Below are 25103 nucleotides of genomic sequence, written 5' to 3' on the forward strand. Positions count from 1 at the left end.
GTGAGTTAGGCAAGCTCAGAGCAAACTAACGAGCGAGCGAGGGGCTAAATTGAGGTAAATCCGAACCCTGATGCTGACACTCACGCTACAACATTACCATAACTTTCAACACCAATATCGAGCTCCCCTTCGTCTTCGACACCATCACGTTCGAACCGTCAACGAAGAAACCGCAAGTATGATAAGAATGCAAAATGTGATGAAGCCATTGAAGCAATAGTCACATCTGCAACTTAAGCGGATGCTGACAATGTCTTTATTAATTTTGGGATAACTATTGCCATGCAATTAGAGCAGTTGCCACTGCGTCAGGCCACGGAAGCAATGTCCGAAATTCACAGCATTGTAACACGTAAAGTTCTTCAAAACATAGAATCTTCAGAGCAGGAAGCGCACATTGTTGAACCGGATTTAGTACAACTTGCTTTGGATGAAGCAGATATTAGTTTTTACTAAATTTAACACAAATACAGTGACCCAAATAAAAATTGGGACGCGACCTTTTAACAAGTGTTGGATATTTTGCTTTATATTATTTAATGTAACATTTTTTTATGAAAGTATAGCTGATTACTTAACAAAACACATATAAATCGAGATTTTTAGAATTCGTGCCAAAATTATGAAATCTGCAAAATTTTCGCAAAATGTCTTAACGAAAAAATTTTCAAAAATCAACGGCAAGCCCTAGCTACTTGAAACTGGATCTTATTATACTAAAATTTAAGGACTACAAGGCTGCATACCAACAATTTCTCAAAAACGCTGATTAAAAAGTTAGACATTTTGACAAGGCTAATAAAAGAGGGAATGAAAGCGCATCATTTTTCGGCAGAGACGAAAACGCCAATAGGTTAGCGACATTTTGACCAGTTTTAGTTATTTTTCTTGTGTTTATTTAATGTTTATTAATTTTATACAAAAGACTAGCTCATTATATAATAATCACCATATATATCCACATTTCAAAAAGTACACAAAAACACGGCTAATGTCTTCAATATTAAAGTATTTCGAAAACGGTTTATCACACACCATTATAGTATTTTTATTTTTCAAACTTACAATTAAATAGAACTTCGTACTTAAATATGAAACTTATGTACATAAAAATTCCAGTTGAAATAACATAAGCATGTATAGTCATGTGAAAAATAATAGGGACAGGGCCTTTTGGACCAGTTTTGGCTATTTTTCTTTTGATTGCTCAATGTAAATAATTGATTATCAAACAAACACCATATAAATCCAAATTTCAAACTTTAGAGGAAAATTCAAAAAAATTTTACAACAAACTTTTTACTAAGAATTTTTAGAAAAAATCCAAGTATGCAGTTTTATAGCCCATTAAATTCTAGCTTAAGAAAGTCCAAGTTTCAAGTGGCTAAGAATAAGCGTTGATTTTTGATAATTTTTTTGCGGATGTTATTATTTTCTTCTAACTATAAAAAAAAAATTGTCCAGCAAATTGCGTGCTCGTAATCTTAGCCACTTCAAACTTAGATTTTCTTAAGCTAGAATTTAATGGGCTATAAAACTGCATACTTGGATTTTTTCTAAAAATTCTTAATAAAAAGTTTGTTGTAAAATTTCTTTGAATTTTCCTCTAAAGTTTGAAATTTGGATTTATATGGTGTTTGTTTGATAATCAATTATGTTACATTGAACAATCAAAAGAAAAATAGCCAAAACTGGTCCAAAAGGCCCTGTCCCTATTATTTTTCACATGACTATACATGCTATATATACATATATGTATTTTTCACATGTTACAGTTGTTTATTACTCGAGTAGATCCTACACCCCGCGACAAAATATAGCACATCACCATTTTTACACGTTTTGACTACTTTTCTTTTGATTATTTAAGGTTCATTATTTTTCTATAAAAGTATAGCTCTTTATCTAACAAATACCATTTAAATCTAATTTTCAGACTTTGTACAAAAGTTATAAATGATGTGCTATCGTTTGTCGGGGGTGTATGTTACGATCCATGTTAATTTACACTGTCACCCAGTGTAATTATAAAATAGCATTTAAGAAAACTTTATTTTAGTTAATATATGCATACATATTTGCATTACATTTAACACATGTACCCCACTTACAATTCACTTTTCTATTCGTTAAAGTTAAGTTTTTATTTATCGTTACTTTTTGATGAATTTATATGAAAATAAAATGTTTAAAAAATTTGAAAACAAACCTATTAGATTGAGATTTTGAAGGCGATGTGATTGCTTATTGTGGTTAAATGTTTTTTTTGTGTTGTTAATAGGAAAGACCAACAAGAATATCTCTAATTTTGGTGCGATGGTATATAGCGGTCATGAAGAAATTAACGGTACTATTAAATTTTTGAATGAGAATTTAAGTCGGTTTTGTTTTTTGCCTAAAAATTATTTGTTCAGAAGGTAAAAACGTTATTTTTAATTTCATATTAGGAAAGTGGTTTCCGGTATTGGTACTCGTATTTTTAGATCAGAATTTTTTAGAAATATTAGCATTTTCTTCCATATAAAAATTGCTTTTGTTCATGCGATATATTGAACGCATAATTTTTGCTAATTGAAACTTGTACTTGATTAGAATGGGCTACAAAACTGCATACCCGAAATATTTCTAAAAAATTCTGATCTAAAAATACCAGTACCAATACCGGAAACCACTTTCCTAATATGAAATTAAAAATAACGTTTTTACTTTCTGAACAAGCAATTTTTACTTTTTACTTTGCGACTTGTTTTTTTTATTTTTATCCACTGATATGAAACATCCCCGTCGGTTACACAATATTTGCATATGTTATCTCGAATTTTGCAGGAGTGTTTGTATGTGTCATGTTCTTGTACTGGTAAACTGGAAATTGTCTGTGGAAGGCTTTGAGCAGAGCAATCATCCTGAGGACTCGGAGGCTGAATCAGTTTTCGTGTCAGGTAATTGTGTAAAACGCAGCAAACTTTTATAAGAGCATCACATGTTTCTAAAGAAACTTCTATTGGCCTGTGAAAGACACGAAAACGCGCAGCCAGCCTGCCAAAAGCCATTTCCACAGTCATTCGTGCTCTGCTTAGTCTATAATTATACGCCTCCTGCGACGTGGTAAGGTTTGAACTTCGGTTATAGGCTTTCATCAAGTGCCGACTTAACCCAAAAATGTCATCGCCGATAAAATAATAGGGTGTTTTGCAAACTTGGCCACATAAAGGATTATCAGTAGGTAAATTTAACTGGTTATTTAACAACGCATTATATAAAGAACAGTTTTTATACACCATAACATCAGATGCCCTGCCGTTTGCTCCAATATCCACATAAATAAAACGACTGTGAGCATCGACAACAGCAAGCAAAACCACGCTAAAATAGCCTTTATAGTTGAAATAGTCGGAACCAGAATTTGGAGGCGCTTTTAACCGAATGTGCTTTCCGTCAATTGCTCCTAAAGTGTGCGGGAACTGCCAAAGAGATTCAAAATTATTTGCAACATCCAACCACTCTTTTTCTGTTGTAGGTGTCTATAGAATAAAACATACACATACAATAGATGTACATATTTATGTTAAAAACTATTACACATGTCGCTGGCTTAAATTGATAAGTTTCTAAGTGCAGTTTTTCAAATTTTACAGGAGAGAATAAACACGTTTCAAACACATTTTCTTCAAGCACTTAATTTGCAAAAACTTCAATACAAGATTTTAATTCGTTGATGAGACGTTTTTGTATTCTTTTTGCTTATACAATTTTCATTGACTATTATGGACTTAGCAAATTTGCGTATAACCGAATAGAAACTGCTTCTTCTATCAAAATATGTACATATATGTATGTATGTTTTAAGAAAAACTGGACTTAGCAACTTTTGACTCTAAGCTAGCGATATGTAGAATGGAAAAATTACAATAAGCACCTTTAAATATTCCTCCTGAAGTGCTTCAGTCAATGCTTCCAAAACTTCTGGCAAAAATTTGCTTATTGTTTTTCGTGATATGTGTGATAGAAATTCCAAAGAACGAAACGAATCGCCAGTCGCTAAGTAGCGCAAAGTTATAGCTAGGCGAACTATTGTTGTAATGGCACATCTCATCCTTGTATCACTTTTTTTAATTTTAGTATCCACCTATATATGCATGTAAATATATAAATACATATGTATGTATGTTACAGTCACGTGTACGATAACCGGGTGGCCAAGTTTTATTCATGTATTCATATGGATGTTCGGATGAGGAATCCAGGAGAAATTATGAACAAATTCCACCTTGACTATTTACATATTTAAACAATTGGACTACTTTTGCGCAAGCTGCTTTTGGGGTTGGCTTTCTTTTACGGCCGATTTTGTTTTACTTAATACGCCGGAAAGGGTAGGCCGACATTGTTGATCACATGCATACGTTGCTAAAAGATCGCACTTTTGTTTAAAAGTACTTTTATTATATAATATTTACTAATTTTATGAAAAAATTTTGAAATACTATCAATTGCGGGTTGCAAAGCTACATGGCCGCTTTTGTTTCGTTCATTACGTCGTAATGGGTTGGGCGAAATTATTATTTATAACATGTACACGTTGGCAAAGGATCACACTTGACAAAAGAGGGTCCTCCGCCCCTCTTGTAAGGGCTCCCTACGGGCCTCTGCCCACCACGTAGACAACGGTCGGTCGTAAAAGAAAAGTTTCCCCGGATTTGGTCGGGCTTCAAAAAACTAACACTGGCCGGCCAACATCGGCTACGCTATCTACAGCATTTTTACAGATGGATTTTTTAAAGTAATTTTTCCCGGTTTCCTCACGTGGAAATACATCGAAATACATGATCAGAATTCGTCGCCCGGTTATCGTAGTCTTTCCATGTTACAAGCCCTTCAAATAAAAAATATTTCATGTACATATATGTGTATTTACCAGTGAATGAACCTCATTGAATTGGTCAATGGACATCCTGCAAAAGTTGTTGAAGTCGGTACCATCTTCCCATAAAATGTTTTTTAAAAGGTTTGCTTCCAAGTCGTGAAGTTCCCTCTGCATTAAAAATGGGTTCACCCAAAACCGCGGCTTTTTTCTTTTTTCCTCCTCTTTATAAAGTTGTTTTAGCATTTCCAAATGCTTAAGAGCTTCAATACATCGAACATGCTTTGTTGGCGCCATTTTAAAAATGATATGTTAAGATATCAAAGTGCCCACACACAAAATCTTGCAATCATATTGCTGGCAATAATCTGTCAAAATGACAGATGGTAGGCCATCGCTGTTTGCCTGTGGAGTTCCGCGGTCACATGCGCGAGCTGTTTTGCTGAGTACACACATACAGATACAAAAATATTGCGCTTGTATTGGGAGCTCTGCCAACGCTGTGCACCAGTGATGTAGGTATATTAATAACGACCGCTTAAAATCGATCTCTAATTTGAACTTTCTCTGTAGAAATTTTAGGTCTATGTTATGTAGTTTGACTATTGTCAATTAAATCTAATGCTTTGTATTGCATGCGCTCCACGTTTTTTGTTTTAAATCTCATAAATTCTTTATAATGACTTTTGCTAAAATTTCAAAATCAAAAGTTATCAAACAAAATTCTATGGGACTGAGATATATTACTTTCTAATTTTTAGTCCATTTATAAAAGCGTGGTATATTAAAAAGTTTTTATTTTATTTTTTATACTTAGGGCCAGTTTTTCAGTGCACGGCCGTGGTTTAAACCAAGTTTAAACGCCCGATCTGGTTTAAACTAAAATCAACCAATCAAATGTCAGCCAGCTGTTCAATTTAAACTCAATTTACTTAATCTAAGTTAGTTAATTGGTTAGTTTTCCATTTATTTTCCTTATAGTTTTACAAATTGCTTCACAAATGTATTTATGTAAATAACTAGACAATATTTCAAAAGTATGGAACACGACTATAACTCTTGCCGTAAGTCGGAACTGTGTAATTTTTCATACGACCTTTTAATTATAATTGAATCCTGAAAAACGCACTTCCTGTATTCTATTGCACCTCTTATATAATTTACAAGTTTTCTTAAGTCTATGTTACAATTCAGTATATTTACTACCTCTGTTTCTTCTAATATACTCTTGCCTAGATAATATTTTCTAAACTCTCGAAAAACTGGGCTCGTTCCTAGAAAATGCTGAACATTTTCCAAAAAGTTTTGGTCACACAGTTAGCATGTTTTAATTGTGTTTAAGAAACCATTACCATTTAATTCGATTAAATTACTACGGGCCTTAAAAATCCACATAATCTGGTCTTGACTACAACCATCTGCTATATAAAGCTGTCCTGCACTATAGTTTAAATTTTTATAAACTCTGTCCGTTTGCCTGGCTTTCGCATGCCACCCCTCCAAATATTTTTGCTTCAACTTACCTAACAGACTCACACAGTTTTCTTCCCAGCTACGTTTACTCAAATTACTACTGGTCCAACTCAGTTACAGTTCCTTGCCAATTTGATTTAGTTCCTTTGCCCATAAAAGCTTTTTGCGAAGTAAAAGATTAGATAGCTTCCAAGGTAATCGGTCGTTACTGTACTCAAACATAGTTTTATACGGTAGACAAACGGGCTCGATTATTTGCATAACCAGCCTTTATTTGCTTTGACTCATGCATTTTCCTCTTTAATATGCGCATAAGCAGCCGAACAAATGCACGAAATTTTTGGGAATTAACTCGGATCCGGGCAGTTTTCGTTGACAACACTGGTCAGCTGTTGTCTTTTCTACAAGTAAGCAAACAAAGCGCGCGTGTTCCGCGTCCGCAGTAGCCGAGTGGTAAGAGTTACGGGATACAAGCCTGTAGCTGCCAGGTTCGATCCTCGGTTGGAGCGATTGCGAAATTTTTTTTTGTTTTTATTTATTTTATATTTTTTTAATTTTATTTGATCTATATATTTAATGTTACTTTATTTTGTTTTCATTTGCTTTATTTTATATCACTTTTTTTATTTTACTATCAGTTAATTTAAATTTTTAGAGTTGAATTTTAATAAAAAGTCAACAACAACTAACTGAAAGCAACGTAAAAAAAATATAGAACTTATAAAAAAAAGAATGAAAAAAAAAATAAAAAAAATGAAAATTTAATTGGCCGTGGGACTCGAACCCACGACCTTGCGGCTCGTTTATCCGCATAACTGCCGTCTGTGAGGTCAAAATTATTATGCGCATATGTATGCCAGATTATATGCATAAGCTTTGCCGTCTGTCACAGCTTTTACTTATGTATCGTAAATGTAGATCTAGACTAAANATTAACTCGGATCCGGGCAGTTTTCGTTGACAACACTGGTCAGCTGTTGTCTTTTCTACAAGTAAGCAAATAAAGCGCGCGTTCTCCGCGTCCGCAGTAGCCGAGTGGTAAGAGTTACGGGATACAAGCCTGTAGCTGCCAGGTTCGATCCTCGGTTGGAGCGATTGCGAAATTTTTTTTTGTTTTTATTTATTTTATATTTTTTTTATTTTATTTGATCTATATATTTAATGTTACTTTATTTTGTTTTCATTTGCTTTATTTTATATCACTTTTTTTATTTTACTATCAGTTAATTTAAATTTTTAGAGTTGAATTTTAATAAAAAGTCAACAACAACTAACTGAAAGCAACGTAAAAAAAATATAGAACGTATAAAAAAAAGAATGAAAAAAAAAATAAAAAAAAATGAAAATTTAATTAGCCGTGGGACTCGAACCCACGACCTTGCGGCTCGTTTATCCGCATAACTGCCGTCTGTGAGGTCAAAATTATTATGCGCATATGTATGCCAGATTATATGCATAAGCTTTGCCGTCTGTCACAGCTTTTACTTATGTATCGTAAATGTAGATCTAGACTAAATATGTGTCCATTTTCTACACCTGTTTCTAGCATTATTATGAACGTTGGTGTATAGTTTGGCAAACGTAACACTCTTTTGATAAAGAAGAGCATTAACTTGTCGACCTCTTCAAACTGTCCAAAACCCCAAACCTGCACGGCATAAGTTTGAATGGCTCTACAAACTGCTAAGAAAATTTTCTATTTTAACCTTAGTGATACGTTCGGCTTTCTTAAAAAGATTTTCCAGGTGTATTCATACTGTTTTTGGCATCTAACGTTCTTTTTCCACGTGTCTTTTAAAATTCATTGTCGGTGTTAGTGTTACTCCCAGGTAGCAGAATATTCCCCCAGATTATGTATCATTTTCTGTAAGATTTTTATATCAGCTGCCAATATTACAATAGCAATTTAACTGCACCTTCTATACCTGGTATTTGAATCCCCCCATCAAAATATTCATATAAATCGTTAATGTACAACGCGAAAAGTAAAGGTGAGANTCTGTAAGATTTTTATATCAGCTGCCAATATTACAATAGCAATTTAACTGTACCTTCTATACCTGGTATTTGAATCCCCCCATCAAAATATTCATATAAATCGTTAATGTACAACGCGAAAAGTAAAGGTAAGCACCCTTGTTTTACCCCAGATACTGTTTCAAAGCTTTCGAAAAGTTCGCTTCCCGACCATACTACCGAATTCGTATTACCATACATGCTTTCTATGAACCTTAATCTAAGTTTAAACTGGCACTGAGAAACTGGTCCTTAGCGGTAAAATTTAGAATTCGGTGATAAGCGGGATTTTTAGAGTTTATTTAAGAGCTCTTAGCTAGTTTTTAGCGATTTTATTCATAGTGATTGCAATTTTTTACATTTATATTATGCACTACTAAAAAACGATGAGACTGATACGCTGATTGCTATTGCTAATTTTTTAACGGTTACCTTTTTTCGAATTTTCAACATTACATCAAAGGTTTGTATTTAGTTTGACACCACATGTACATATCGAGGGCTTATATTCAATACCCTCTATCTGCAATTTTTACAAAAACTACTTTGTGATATTAGAACCCATCAATATCACTGATGCTTATTATGACTGCAATTCAATAGTAAATTCTTCTTCCAAGCGTTATACAAGGTCAACATTAATATCACCGATGATAGTTAAGTCTTAGGTGGATTTTTATATCAGAATCTAATTTTTGTGAAAAGTGCTGATAGGGGGTATTGAATATAAGCCCTCGTTATGTTTTATTTACAATTTTTTTTTAAGACTTAAGCCCTGTATGCAGCTCTCAAGAAAACGGTCAAGAAAAAATTGCAATTATTTCGCGTGTGTGTCCAAGGAATTTTGACTACTTCATTTTTGATACTTCACAGCCTGTTGCCTCACTCTTTCCTCAATAAATAATAGAACGGGCATATATTTCTGTTGCAAACCTGGGTTGGCTTGTGCTCTTTTTTCACAAAAAACTTTAGAAAACCGTAGTAAAAAGCGTAGCAAATTTCTTAAGAACTGCGTACTGCTAGAAGGAAATTTGACTTAAGAAAATTTCTTAGCCATTTCTTGTACGTCATTTTGTATGGAATTTCAGCTTTTCTTGAGAACTGCATACAGGCCTTTATGTACTAACTGTCATTGATATGCAGGTATGGACTTAAACATGGAAATAAGTTTTGCATTGACTACATTTTACAATCTCCAAATAGCTGAACAGTCACGAAAACGAAGGTGATATTCTTATGGCCGATTTTGAATCTTTTCGGTTTATCGAAATTAAAGCTATTAATAAGGGTTTATTTAGTCCCAACGCTTGTATATAGCGTATAGCGATGTTCCTATTTGGCTTTTGTTAAAGGAACGAATTTGTTTTTCTCGTTTTTGTTGAAATTATAATTTTTTTTTTATACAAATTTGATCTCTAATTTAATCAAATAAAATTGAACTGCTAAATTATAAAAGACTCTATTTTTTCATAAGAGTTTAGAGAATTGAAATGATTTCGCGGGATTCTAGCGATTTTTTTCATAAATCTGGCGGGACGGCATGGCAACACTGATTCCTTTTGAAAGTACGAAGTGTTCCGGCTCAGACTCAATATCAGATCGGTAGTTGATTTCTCCAGACAGGTAGAAAGGTGTATAAACATCTCTTACACTCAAACCGAATAGGAAATCAGCTGTTTCGCTCAAAGTGGCATTCGAACATTGTTAGCATAATTTTTTATTTTAAGATCTATTGCAATTTGTTTTAACATTGGAATATAGCCAATTACTTATCATTGCGAAATTCGAATTTAAGTTTTATTTGCTTATAAACTTCACTTCTATTAAACTTTTCCGCTGCAGCCCTTATTGAAGAGGTATGACAGGATTGCACGCCAAACTTATGAAACAAATGAAATCAGTTGATTTAGTTTGTTTTTGCAGACGGTTGCTTTGATATCGATATAAAGCCGTAAGTATAAACACTAGAGCGAAATGTGTACGGTGCCATTGCGCTTTTAATTAAATTGATTATTCTGCCCACATAAACGAAGTTCTGAATGCGGTGTGAAGTAAAAGTAATTAAGGGAAAGTTCTTTAAATCATGTAATTGATAATGACCCTAGCATACAAGAAATCCCACCTGTAGCACTTCACCATCATTTCCCATGTAAAATTGTATGCTGAATCTGAATATGTACCCAAAATATAAGAAACTATAATAGTTTTTGAGATATAGCCAAAGTTTTTTCAGATGTGAAAAAGTGCGCTTTTTACATTGTTTAAGGGACTTGCGCTCCCTTAAATTTCCCAAAGTTTTTTGCATCATGGCACCACTTTCAGCCATAATCATCCCTGCTGAGCTGGAAGTTCGAAAAAGGTGCACGAGAATCCATTTCCAGTGTTGCCTATAAAGGCAGCCGCCAAATTGCCATCTACCTCTTTTTGCATTCACCGGAGCATCAAACAACAAGGAGGATCCCCTGGCCGTTTTTGCACAACATCAACGCGGGACTTAACACCATCAGCGTAACTTAATTTACTTCACCAACTTCTGTTTGGAAATTAATTTGTTCTATTGGAATCTACAATAATATCTATTTGTAACTTGCGGTTATTTCTTTATTTTGAACTTAAAATCTTGTAGAACTTGGATAACTTAAAACTTTGAAAATCTTGGAATTTACATTTTATTTTTATATACATACATACAAATCTCTTTTCATTCACTCACATTCCTTTTCATATTAGCGTTCACACACACATATATTGATCATTATTGTTAATTAGGCTTAAGATTTGAAATTGAATTAAAGGCACAAACATATATTGAAAACCAAAAGCTACAATCTCGTCAATTCGTAAACATGGTCCTTGCGAACCGAATTTGACAGCCTACGGAAACACACCTTATCAGCATATGTGAAGTTGGCAACGCGGAGATCAAAAGGAATTTTCGAAACAAAAAGTTGAAGTCGGCAATACTCACGACTGCCTTCTTATTACTTCCCACCATGCAAAACATGAGAAATAGGCAACAATCGTCAATGGCAACAAATTGGCGACTCACCGATTTATTGCTGTGGTGACAAATCGGCAACATCACTTCGTTCATGTCAATTTTGAATAAAAAAGTTCTCAAAAATTCCGAAACTTATGAATATGGCGTCAATAGTATTGGCCAAAAGCATCTAAATTATGCCCAAGGACAAGATTGATAAAATAGGAAGCCTCACAGCGAGAAAATGAATTAATTCCGATTGTAAGTTGCAATTTGGTATACAGAAAAATAAATGAAGTATTAAAAAGAATAAAATTATTCCAAATATCGCCTGAAGCGATAAGAAAAAGACTCATTCAGGCAATAAGAAAACGACTCGCCCAGGCGAGTTGCCTTCGGCGGACGTTTTAGAGCGACCGGTAATAGGAAATCGATTCGATGGCAATATTACCGGCAATAAATTTGTTTCCGAGGGCGACACGTTTTCTTATTGCCGGCAACACAAATTGTTTGGTGGGTTCTTTTTCATTTTCATCGGCAGCAAGCAGCAGACGTATTTTTCAAATTTGCACAAAAGGAAAATTTAAACTAAAAATTAAATTCAAGTTTCATTTAAAGTTCACCGCACAGTGAAAGTGGCAAGTAANGGCAATAAATTTGTTTCCGAGGGCGACACGTTTTCTTATTGCCGGCAACACAAATTGTTTGGTGGGTTCTTTTTCATTTTCATCGGCAGCAAGCAGCAGACGTATTTTTCAAATTTGCACAAAAGGAAAATTTAAACTAAAAATTAAATTCAAGTTTCATTTAAAGTTCACCGCACAGTGAAAGTGGCGCATTGATTAAACAAACGCGTTAATAGTCAAATGCATTTTCCGCTGCCCACCGTGGGATTCTTCAAGCAAAATTTAAATCGCCTCATCGCCCCCAAGCGCCGGGAGCAGTCTTGGCCGAAATAGCGCCAACCATTCCAGCACCGTTGGAACAAAGAGGAGACCAGCGCGGGATTTATTTTCAATCAAGGTGACCGGCCAGCGCACTATGGGAAATTGGAGCTTATTTTGTGGCCAAAAGTCAATTTCTTGACTTGCTTGAAACTAATTTTTTTTTGTCTTATCTTACAGAGAATACTTTAGAGTAAAAAACTGTATACTCTGTTTTTCGATAAATTGACTTACCGTTGATTTGGTAACCCTTAAAGAGCTAGTTTCGGAATTTTCTGTAGACGAAAAATGTGTAGCTTGATTTTGTGCCACTTTCAAATGCGTGTATCTCGTAATCTATATGCTGCTTTTCAAAAGTGTAAAGTGGAAAGAAAGAGTGACGGTTAGCAGAATATTTATCAATTAAAACTTGTATTATAGTTTAAAGGTTGTACCAAAGAAACGTCCGCATTTTAGTGACTTTAAAGTGAAATTGTACAATAAAAAAAAAGTTTATTTAGTGTTTTAAAAAAATGTTCAAAACGTTTAAAAAAAGCTCATCACAAATCGGTAGAATAGTCCCTGATCTCTTATTTCCCCATAATCTTATACTGCGATTTTGTGCGATATTAAAGAAATTATAAATTTTCATAGGTAAAAACTTGGTACAAAATCATGAGTTGTATGAAATAATTCACGGTGTTATAATTTAAAAGTTGGAACAAAACCTGTCAGATAACAAAGAGAAAGTCTTAAACTTAACTGCAGTGGAGGATTCGAGTCGATATTTAAAATAGAACGTACCACTGGACCCCGTGTGACCATTACGCCATTTTTTGGAGGTGTGACCATTACGGGTTAATTTTTGCGCGGCAAGGCCACTACTTCTAGTCCTACTACTGGGCCAAGTTTTAAATTGATATCTCAACTTTTAGAATTTTGACCACAAAATAGGGTCAAATTTCCCATAGTGCAGCGAGGGAACCCCACACAAAAAATGAGTACCCCTCTTAAACGCAAGTAAGTCTCAGTTTTCAGTTATTTTCCCAAATATTTTTCACAAACATACAGACCGCTTACCGTTGCGCGGTACGGTCTTAAAGCATATGTGCATATGTATGTACGTATATACACTTATGTACATACATTCAGATTTGTAGCGAATACGAATCACATTCGCTTTGGCTACTCGCTGAACACTTTCAGCTAGTTGCCATTACATACATACATACGTACATATCCATACATCTTCTTCTTCTTCTTATTTGGCGCTGTAACCGCCTAAGCGATTTTGGCCGAGTCCAAAACAGCACGCCAGTCATTTCTCTTCTGTGCTAACTGACGCCAATTGAAAATGCCAAGTGAAGCCAAGTCCTTCTCCACCTGGTCTTTCCAACGCAGAGGAGGCCTTCCTCTTCCTCTGTTACCAGCATCGCGGCCCGCGTTGAATATTTTCAGAGCAGGAGCGTTTCTGTCCATCCGAACGACATGGCCAAGCCAGCGGAGCCGCTGAATTTTAATTCGCTGCACTATGTCTATATCGTTGTAAAGCTCATACAGCTCATCGTTAAATCGTCTGCGATATTCGCCATCACCAACGCGTAAAGGTCCGTAAATCTTTCGCAGAATCTTTCTCTCGAAAACTCCAAGAGCCGCCTCATCAGATGCTTTCATTGTCCATGCTTCCGCGCCATACACCAGCACAGGCATGATGAGTGACTTATAGAGTGTGATCTTTGTACGACGAGAGAGGACTTTACTTCTCAATTGCCTACTCAGCCCAAAGTAGCACTTGTTGGCAAGAGTGATTCTCCGTTGGATTTCAAGGCTGACATTATTATTGGTGTTAATGCTGGTTCCCAAATAAACGAAGTCGTCTACTTTTTCAAACTTGTAACTGTCAACAGTGACGTGGGTGCCAAGACGCGTATGCTCTGACTGTTTGTGTGCTGACAGGAGATACTTCGTTTTGTCCTCGTTCACCACCAGACCCATTCGCTTTGCTTCTCTATCCAATCCCGAGAAGGCAGAACAGACGTAGCCCTTGTTTTTACCGATAATATCGATGTCGTCGGCATACGCCAGCAATTGTACGCTCTTATAAAGTATTGTGCCTGAGCGGTTCAGTTCTGCGGCTCTTATTATCTTCTCCAACATAAGATTAAAGAAATCACACGAAAGGGAGTCCCCTTGTCTGAAACCTCGTTTGGTATCAAACGGCTCGGAGAGGTCCTTCCCTATTCTGACGGAGCTGGTGGTATTGCTCAACGTCATTTTACACAGCCGTATTAGTTTCGCGGGGATACCAAATTCAGACATCGCGGCATAAAGGCAACTTCTCTTCGTGCTGTCGAAAGCGGCTTTGAAATCGACAAATAGATGGTGTGTGTCGATCCTATTCTCGCGGGTCTTTTCCAAGATTTGGCGTATTGTGAATACCTGATCTATGGTGGATTTTCCAGGCCTAAAGCCACACTGATAAGGTCCAATCAGCTCGTTGACGGTGGGCTTCAGTCTTTCGCACAATACGCTCGATAAGACCTTGTAACCTATGCTTAGAAGGCTAATTCCGCGGTAGTTGGCGCGTATGGCGGGGTCGCCTTTCTTGTGGATTGGGCAGAGCACACTTAAATTCCAGTCGTCGGGCATGCGTTCATCTGACCATATTCTGCATACGAGCTGATGCATGCACCTCATCAGCTCCTCGCCGCCGTACTTGAATAGCTCGGCTGGCAGGCCGTCAGCTCCAGCAGCTTTGTTGTTTTTCAGCCGCGTAATCGCTATTCGTACCTCGTCATAGTCAGGCGGTGGGACAGCTACTCCATCATCATCGACTGGGGACTCGGGTTCGTCTTCCTCACTACTTTCAGCGCTGCTACCATTCAGTAGGTTATAAAAGTGTTCCCTCCACAATTTAAGTATATTCTGGACATCGGTCACTAGGTCGCCATTGTTGTTCTTACAGGAGTTCGCCCCGGTCTTGAAACCTTCCGTAAGTCGCCTAACCCTCTGGTAGAATTTTCGGGCGTTCTTCCTGTCGGCCAGCATCTCAAGCTCTTCGCACTCACGTATTTCGGCCTCTCTCTTCTTATTGCGGCAAATACGTCTCGCTTCCTTCTTCAGTTCCCTATAACGGTCCCACATGGCTCGCGTTGCGCCCGATCGCAGCGTGGCCCTGTAGGCGGCATCTTTTTTCTCTGCGGCTTCTTGACATTCCTCATCGTACCAGTTGTTCTTTCGGGCTCGCTGAAATCCAACTACTTCTTCGGCGGCGGTACTTAATGATCGGGAAATGTGGTTCCACTGCTCGCGTACGTCGGATTGTTGAAGAGTGCTCTCAGAGAGCAGGTGTGTGAGTCGAGTGGCGAATAAATTGGCCGTCTGTTGTGATTGCAGCTTTTCGACGTTAAGCTTTCCTTGCATTGTTGGGCGCACATTTTTTGCTGCACAGAGGCGGGTGCGTATCTTGGCTACAACAAGATAGTGGTCCGAGTCGATGTTTGGCCCTCGGAGTGTACGTACGTCCAAAACGCTTGAAGCATGCCTTCCGTCTATCACAACATGATCGATTTGGTTTCTCGTTTTTCGATCTGGAGACAGCCATGTAGCTTGGTGGATGTTCTTATGCTGGAACCTAGTACTACATATTACCATATTTCGGGCCCCGGCGAAGTCGATCAGCCTCAGTCCGTTATCGGACGTTTCGTCGTGGAGGCTGAATTTTCCGACAGTGGCGCCAAAGATCCCTTCCTTGCCCACCTTGGCATTAAAATCGCCAAGCACGATTTTGACATCGTGTCGGGGGCAGCGCTCATATGTACGTTCCAAGCGCTCATAGAAGAGATCCTTGGACGCCTCATCCTTCTCTTCCGTCGGGGCATGGGCGCAGATGAGCGAGATGTTGAAGAATCTAGCTTTGATGCGGATTGTGGCTAGACGTTCGTCCACCGGGGTGAACGCCAGTACTCGGCGACGGAGTCTCTCTCCTACCACGAATCCAACACCGAATTTGCGCTCCTTTACGTGGCAACTGTAGTAGACGTCGCAAGGCTTCACGCTTACTTTTCCTTGCCCCGTCCATCGCATTTCTTGGATGGCGGTGATGTCAGCCTTTGTCTTCCCGAGGACATCAACCAGCCGGGCAGAGGCACCTTCCCCATTAAGGGTCCGGATATTCCAGGTGCATACCCTTAAATCATAGTCCTTTATACGTTTGCCGTGGTCGTCATCAGAAAAAGGGGGTCTCATCCGAGGCTGTTTGGAATTTTTCATTGGGCGGGGTTTTAACGTGGCGGGACCCAAACCCAGCGCACGCGAAGTTTTACGCCTTCTCACTTTAGCTCGCTCCCAAACGGGTGTTTGGTTGCTACCCAGAGGATACGTGGATATAAATATCCGGACGTTGTCAGCTGCGATTTGAACCGTACGCACAAGAATCGCTTCTGGCCACTCCCAGGTGAATGGCAGTCAAAAGTTTTCCACTTCTGCGCACGGAACCATCCTCCATACATACCTTTTGGTTATTTTGCTTTGCTGCCTGCGCCAGCGTCAAATTCTCTTTTCGTTTCTCATACATTCGTATGAAATTCTTGCATACCTTCCCAGTAGAAATCTTAAGCATACAACATCGCTGTTGGTGGCATGAGCTTGCTGCTGTGTATACATGCCAGTATAAATGAACCTTCATTTCCATTTAACACGCGTGGTTTCTCAGAGCGTATGCGTACCTTAATCATACACTTGTACTACTGCTGTATGCATATGGCTGTATTAATGTTTCAAACATACAAAAATGCATTAATGGAACAGTATTAAAGCATTCTTACAAGATTAGGGCTGCCAGATACCTCTGTTGCCAAACCGGGACACTTTAGGGAGGGCCTCACGCCCTTTCTCTTTCATTTCGACGTGCGAAAGGATGTAGTGAAATTTTATTTTGACAGACAAAAACAAAAACATAAAAACATGAGATCATTCCAACGTACGCCAACAAAAAAAAAACAACTAAAGAACACAGAATTTTCCACAATGCATGAACCTTTCTTTATTCTTTATAAAAATACAGTTTATAATAAATATATGAAAAAACATAAAAATAAAATTGTTTAACTTTGTGCTAAACTCGGGAAAATTCAATAAATTTGCATACAAATTTGCAACATTCTAATCAGACTTTTTTTTTTAAATTTTAAAATGAACTTTGCTGCCCATTACATTTTTGTTGATTTTTGGTATTGTTTTTACTGAGAGTTTCTTCCATAAAAACTATGGTCGATAATTCTTTTTATATGGAAGACACTGTCAGCAAAAAAAAATAAATGCTAAAAATCAACGAAATTTGCCGGCAACTTCAGACTTGCACTTTATTAATTGGTTCAAAAGCTACATTTTCAAAATGTTTCCTAAAGATCTGATTAGAAATTGTGATCTGATGAAAGAGCCTCTGAGCCAATAATTTTGTACGGCACTGTACTTATAAGTACTCTAGGTTTCATGAAAGAAAAAAATTTACGTACAAGATAACATTAAAATATCAGTCATATTTTTCGTTGCTGTGAACTTGTTTCAAAACTCCTGTCTTTTCCTTAATATAATTGTAAAACTCTGTGCACGTCATTTTGAACGTATTTAGGTACATATACTAATCATCAACTATTGCTTGTGCAAAGTTCAACTATCTCAAAATGTGACTATTTCACAAATTAAACCGGTGCACTGAGAGAAAGAAGTTTAGAATTAAAAAAGCGTGCTAAATTAAAAAAATACGCATATGAAAGACTGGTAATACATTTAAGTATAAAAATTTTAGTATTTAGTATAGAAATATTCAATTCAAAGACGCCCATATTAAAATGAAGCAGTTTGCAATTACTGATTGCTTTTTCATAATTAATTTAAAAAAATATTTAAATTCCATGCTGGTTGTAATGGGAATTGAACCCTAACCCTCTGGAAATTAGCAAATTTTGGCAAGCATCTTCGCGCACTANGCTTTTTCATAATTAAGTTAAAAAAGCATTTAAATTCCATGCTGGTTGTACTGGGAATTGAACCCTGACCCTCTGGAAATTAGCAAATTTTGGCAAGCATCTTCGCGCACTCAGCTACAGCCAGACATGTAAATGTGCATTTAAATGTTGAGTTTGAATCAACACCACGCGTGCGTGTTATGAAAGTATTATTTTTAAATACGAACATTTTTAAACGATAATCAAATAGAAAATATTCATGTTTACTATGCGTTATCAAAAACCGGGACACTAAAACGAAACCCGGAACATTTTAAGGATGGACCGGGACACCTGGACAAATAGTCTAAAACCGGGACATGTCCGGGAAAACCGGGACGTCTGGCAGCCATATACAAGATCCCCATATGTAAATGCTACTTTTCTGATACATTTTAATATACGGGGACATACAAACAAGTAGCACTTACATATGCAAATGCATATCTTGTAAAAGCCCGCTTGTGCTGAAAATTGTATCGCACAACACGTCCGTTCACTAAAATTTTTGCACAAGACTGAAAATATTACAAAAATTCGACTTAAAATTTATCAAGAAATGTACTTAAAACAACGACAACGTACATTCGCTTGCAACTCTCGCTAGAATTTGAATATATTTATTCGTGGAAATTCATGACTACGCATGAATTGTTCACACTAATTCACTCATATAGCAAGCATCCTTCAAGAATGCATACAACCGATTTCTACATTTAACATCACTGTTTCTATGCATTGCCAAAACCAATACTTGCGCCGGCATACAAAGCAATAAAATTTTAACCCCTAAACACATGCACTTATAATTTGTTTAGAAGCTCTGGAATTATATTCAGTACATTCGATAAATAGAAGTTTTTCGAATGGTATATGTACATATATTTATGTAAATGTATATATGTACATATATACTTATACGGTCAGTTGTTTGCATCAACGTAAGAATATTATTTTACGTTCATACGATTGCCGTATACGTAAATTTTGGCGAAATATATTTTCATTAAAACGGTGCGCTGCGAATAAATATACATACACATAAATTCCCGTTGCTAGCTAGTTACCTAAGCTCGTAAACAGGCCACGACGCGCGTGGGTGTTTTATATACGCTATATAGTACGGTTATTCCAAAACGGATCTACCTATGTATATGCATACATGCATATATACCGTACGATCATCCGTTTTATGTGCATAGCAATAAAGTCCTTTGGAGGGTATTTCTCGTTACTTTAATTTTTTTTGTTTGCAACATATATTTGCATATACAAATATACATAAAGATTTTGGTGGTCGCGTTAGCTGCCTGCGCCAGCGGTATAACAGTTTTTCACTAAATAAAATAATGACATCCCTGGTTTCGCGCATTGTAAATTTTGCCTAAAAAGCGTACGCCGGCGAACAAGCCATTTAACCCCAAATTCCACTTTGTGTATGTTTGTATGTATTTATTGTTTGCACATACATCTATACGAGTTTCGCTTGTACAAAGTAACAGCCCGATTATGTGCACTTGAAAAATTAACAAAATATTGATAATTTATCAAGAGTTTTATCAAGCAAGAAGTTGTTTGTTATTATGTGGCAATCTTGATAAAAATTAAAGCTTCAGAGTGCAGCGCTTTTCCCCACACGTGTGGTGAACAGTTTAATGAAACAGAAACAGCTAATTTCTGTTTACTTTTTGTTATTCACGAAATGGATTCTGCTACAACGTAAGTATTTCACATATTATTCATTATTTGTTGTAAAATAATATTTAACTTAATATTAAAATCAATTTACAGGAAATCGAAACACGACCGTGCTACCCACGAGCAACTTAGCTCTACGTTGCATTTTGCCAGGCACACCCAGAAATTGGCACTGGAAAAAATTCGCCAAAATCGTCTCAGCAAATGCAAGACTTGTGGAAGCAGCTGGCAGAGGAGTTGAATTCTTGCAGAGGACCAACACGTACTGCAGCTAAATGGAAAGAGGTAACTTGCTTGATATTAGTTACATTTTTTTTATATCTGATGCAACGTTTTTATACATACATATGTATGTAGACGTTAGGTGTGTGGAAGAGTCAACTACGCACGCGGGCAAAGCGGTTGAAAATGAGCCAGAGGCTGACTGGAGGAGGACCAAGCTGCAAGACGATGAGCGAATTTGAGCAAAAGGCTTTATCTACATTTGTATCAGCAGCTGTTGAAGGGGTCAAGACCATTCAGAGTTTTGGGTTGACGTACTCGCTTGAGCCTTTGTCAGTTGAGGGCCCAATATCACCAACTGAAAGCACATCTTCTTTGGACAGTCCTCAGCCATCATGTAGTCCATTACTAATACCGCTAAACCTAGTAGAACTGCCAAGCTCAGGACAACCTCCAAGCCCAGGACAACCACTTAGCCCAGAAATATCAGCAAATCCTGCATCATCTCCATGTTCATCGCTAAGCTTGGAAAATCAGGTGTGTTTTCTATTGTATTACAACATTTGTATGTATGTACATACATATGTATATTTTTGTGCATTTTTTAATTATTATTTTTTATTTTGAAGGAAATTAATTAGCACTTTGATAGCTAACATTGCAAAGAGGAATTCTGCTGAGGAGGAAAGGCAACGCATTGAAAATGAAAGGCGTCAAGAGCACCGGGAGATGATGCAGACCATCCAAGGCCTATCCAATACTGTCGCAGAACTTGTGAATGTTCTTAATCAAAACAGGTCGCAATAAAAATATAAAAAACTAAGTTTTTGTTACTTCTTTATTTACATATTTCAATAAGTCCCAGATACATTCAGATAAATACAGTGAATGAAATAAAAACTGGGACGCGACATTTAATCAAGTTTTGACTATTTTTCTTCAGTTTATTTAATGTTTATTATTTTTTTTATGAAAGTATAGCTGTTTACTTGACAAAGGTTAAATAAATCCAAATTTCAGACTTTGTGCAAAAGATATGAAAATTCAGCAAAATTTCACCAAAATTTATAACTTTTTTATCCGCATCTTTAGAAAATATTTTGGTATGCAGTTTTTAGCCCATTAAGTTTTAGTATAGTACAAATTTGAAGTAGCTATGACTTACTGTTGGTTTTTGGCAATTTTTTTTGTTGACGGGTATGTTCGACATGGTTTTTTATATGGGAAAAAATGCAGAACACCCTCCACAAAAAAAAAATCTAACAAATCAACGGTAAATTTTAGCGACTTCAAACTTGCACTTTGTTGCACTAAAATTGAATGGGCTACAAAACTGCTTCTTGAAAATTATCCAGAAATTTTGAATTTTTAAAATTTTGATGAAAATTTGTTAAATTTTTGTGAGCTTCATATAAAGCGTGAAACTTTGATTTATATAGTTTATATTACAGAATGAACTATATTTCCATAAATAATTAATGCAAAAAATTGTTCGTGTAAATAATATTGAATATTATTATTATTGANTTTGATTTATATAGTTTATATTACAGAATGAACTATATTTCCATAAATAATTAATGCAAAAAATTGTTCGTGTAAATAATATTGAATATTAAATTAGATCAAGTTGTACACTAACATTTCACGCTGAAATATAATTCCTAAACTTTGTGCAAAACTCGCGAAAATTCAGCAAATTTTCATGAAAATTTTCAACTTTTTAATCAGATTTTTTAGAATTTTTTTGAGTATGAAGATTTGTAGCGCAATCAATTTTATTATAACAAAATGCAAGGTTAAGTAGCTAGGAATAACCGTTGATTTTTGGCAATTTTTTTCACGCAGTCTCGAACTTGCATGCATCGAACTGCATTCTCGAAAAAATTCTAAAAAATCTGATTAAAAAGTTGAAAATTTTGATGAAAATTTGCTGAATTTTCGCGAGTTTTGCACACAGTTTAGGAAATATATTTTTATGTTTTTTGTTGTTAAATGAACCATATTTTTATACAAAATTGGAGGAAAAATATTAGAATAAAAATTGGTGCATATATTGTAAAAAATTTGCTGTACCAATACTTTGTTCCGGCAGTGTAAATAAGGGAATTTGCGAAGTCAAATCTGAGAAAGTCCACATTTCTGGCTTTATTTGTTGATAAATTTAATAACTAAAGAGTTTGAATATATCTCGATCTTGTTCTTTCACCTTCCCGTATATACTGTGTAAAAGTAAAATATCTTCTTCCATTCTAACAAATTATTTTTCACAACTATGCACAAATAGTAAAACAGATGTTTTATTTGTCAAGATCACTGTCAACAGCATTTGACATCTTGACAATTTATCAAGAAAAGAGCTTTTTATTTATGACATAGAATAGAAAAATCTTGATAAGTTGTCAATCTTGATAAATAAACAAGATGTTGAATTTATCAAGTGCACAGAATTAGGGGGTAAATATGCACTATTTCCATTGTATGTAATGCTACATTAGAAATAGAGGGCTGCATGAATGCATTCAAAACGGCTTTTGTATTATTCATATACAAAACGAATGACTGATTTTGGCTTAAAATTTTTTTGAATTTGAGTGAATAGCTGTTCTGATATTTGTGTCGACATCACAATATTCAAACAAAGTGAAAATAAATTGAATTGAAATAAATGACAATTTTGTGTATGAATATTCAAAAATAATTTTTCTATGCACATATGTACAAACATACAATGTATGTATGTATGTATTGCTGCGCTCCTATTACATACGAAAAAACGTGTTTGTAGAAAAAAACTTTTACCGAACTGAGTTTGAATGATTTGAATGTTTTCCATTCATTCATTCACATTCTTCCATTTGAAGGTAGAAAATATAAAACAAAATGTATATTCATAACTTACAAAATTCCAAACGCTGAGTGTTTTGTATGTGAAGTAAAATATTCAAATCTACTGTACTCTTTTTGTCTAGAAGTTTGAATGAATTCATGCAGCCCTCTAATTAAAAAGGTGAATATTCGTTTCATCGTAAGCATTGCTACGTCGATACGGCCGACGTACATACATACGTAACCGTGGAAAGCATATATTTTGCAATTACTTGTTGAAAACTAGTGGCTCAATTCCACTGACCTGAGCACACAAATAAACACATTCGCGATTGAACCTAAAATTGTGTGTTTACTAATTGTGCCGCGGGCGTATTATACCACAGTTCGGGTGGTTTTTGTTCAAATTTTACGTCATTGCCTGACGTTGCGTGAAACGACGGCGAGCGAAATTGTTATACAGAGTGCTTCTGATACATCGTGATTGTGCGTATATGCTTACGTTACGCTACGTAAATATTATTTGCGATATTATTTGAAATTCGCTTCATCAGTGTGTAACCACACTCACTTTCGCGGGTATTAATGAGAAAATTAGCGCTTTTCGTTGTGCTATGTCCAGCTATCGATACTTCAGTCACTCAAAATAACAATTTCGATCTACTTCCGTTTCATACAGTCGAACATTTATTTTTTATGACAAATTTTTATTGCAGTGCTTAAGCTTCTACGGTTTGGGTCGCCCACATAGAAGGCACACCTTTATATTTGCAAAATAAAACCCAGGTTTCCTACAAGCGTTTACGGTCCTTAAACGCCCCTTGCGTTGACGTATCTCGTGAAACTGTTTTTTTCTGCATCGCTATCACTTTACGTCTTTGGGTGCGCCAAAACAAAGGATTTAAACTTTCAAAAAAAAAAACCAAACTTTATATTTTTGAATCCCTTCACAAGTTCAGGTTTCCTCAAACGTGTACGGTCCTAAAGCGCCCCTTGCGTTGACGTATTTCGTGAAACCCTTTGCTTTGAAGGATTCTTTCAACTTTACTAAGGAAAAAAAATAACTTTTATATTTTTGAATCCCTACACAAGTTCAGGTTTCCTCAAACGTGTACGGTCCTAAAGCGCCCCCTGCGTTGACGTATTTCGTGAAACCCTTTGCTTTGAAGGATTCTTTCAACTTTATCAAAAAACCAAATTTAAATTTTTGAATCCCTTCACAAGTTCAGGTTTCCTCAAACGTGTACGGTCCTAAAACGCCCCTTGCGTTGACGTATTTCGTGAAACCCTTTGCTTTGCTTTCAACTTTTCAAAAACCCAGGCANTTCATACAGTCGAACATTTATTTTTTATGACAAATTTTTATTGCAGTGCTTAAGCTTCTACGGTTTGGGTCGCCCACATAGAAGGCACACCTTTATATTTGCAAAATAAAACCCAGGTTTCCTACAAGCGTTTACGGTCCTTAAACGCCCCTTGCGTTGACGTATCTCGTGAAACTGTTTTTTTCTGCATCGCTATCACTTTACGTCTTTGGGTGCGCCAAAACAAAGGATTTAAACTTTCAAAAAAAAAAACCAAACTTTATATTTTTGAATCCCTTCACAAGTTCAGGTTTCCTCAAACGTGTACGGTCCTAAAGCGCCCCTTGCGTTGACGTATTTCGTGAAACCCTTTGCTTTGAAGGATTCTTTCAACTTTACTAAGGAAAAAAAATAACTTTTATATTTTTGAATCCCTACACAAGTTCAGGTTTCCTCAAACGTGTACGGTCCTAAAGCGCCCCCTGCGTTGACGTATTTCGTGAAACCCTTTGCTTTGAAGGATTCTTTCAACTTTATCAAAAAACCAAATTTAAATTTTTGAATCCCTTCACAAGTTCAGGTTTCCTCAAACGTGTACGGTCCTAAAGCGCCCCCTGCGTTGACGTATTTCGTGAAACCCTTTGCTTTGAAGGATTCTTTCAACTTTATCAAAAAACCAAATTTAAATTTTTGAATCCCTTCACAAGTTCAGGTTTCCTCAAACGTGTACGGTCCTAAAACGCCCCTTGCGTTGACGTATTTCGTGAAACCCTTTGCTTTGAAGGATTC

General features: G+C 36.2%; 2 protein-coding genes across 5 annotated transcripts in view; one reads left to right on the forward strand and one right to left on the reverse strand.

The window, feature by feature from the left end:
* Window positions 1–25103, forward strand: part of Rbcn-3A (rabconnectin-3 alpha) — a gene marked incomplete at its 5' end in the record, with an annotated part of 167835 nt that overhangs the window by 101345 nt on the left and 41387 nt on the right. The window lies entirely within an intron of this gene.
* Window positions 1688–5298, reverse strand: LOC108361357 (uncharacterized). 4 transcript variants are annotated; one of them, XM_017613959.1, is made up of 4 exons: window positions 4916–5298; window positions 3917–4126; window positions 3279–3461; window positions 1688–3217 (listed from the first exon to the last, which is right to left on the reverse strand). In XM_017613959.1, exons 1-4 carry the CDS (start codon window positions 5156–5158, stop codon window positions 3149–3151), a joined length of 705 nt encoding a protein of 234 aa, XP_017469448.1. In that variant the 5' UTR covers window positions 5159–5298; the 3' UTR covers window positions 1688–3148. The 4 variants fall into 4 exon arrangements, with proteins under 4 accessions (XP_017469448.1, XP_017469449.1, XP_017469447.1 ...); XM_017613960.1 differs by having other exon boundaries at window positions 3277–3521; XM_017613958.1 differs by having other exon boundaries at window positions 1688–3461.

The sequence above is a fragment of the Rhagoletis zephyria genome, unplaced genomic scaffold, assembly GCF_001687245.7.
Source record: "Rhagoletis zephyria isolate East Lansing unplaced genomic scaffold, Rhagoletis_zephyria_1.1 Rzeph_scaffold_00741, whole genome shotgun sequence".
Taxonomy (NCBI): Eukaryota; Metazoa; Arthropoda; class Insecta; order Diptera; family Tephritidae; genus Rhagoletis; species Rhagoletis zephyria.

Coding starts and splice junctions, on each gene's coding strand:
- LOC108361357 (XM_017613957.1), bottom strand. CDS start 5,158: ATGGCGCCAACAAAGCATGTTCGATGTATTGAAGCTCTTAAGCATTTG. Junction 4,127..4,915: donor TCAATGAGGTTCATTCACTG/GTAAATACACAT, acceptor ATGCATATATAG/GTGGATACTAAAATTAAAAA. Junction 3,522..3,916: donor TTCAGGAGGAATATTTAAAG/GTGCTTATTGTA, acceptor TTTATTCTATAG/ACACCTACAACAGAAAAAGA.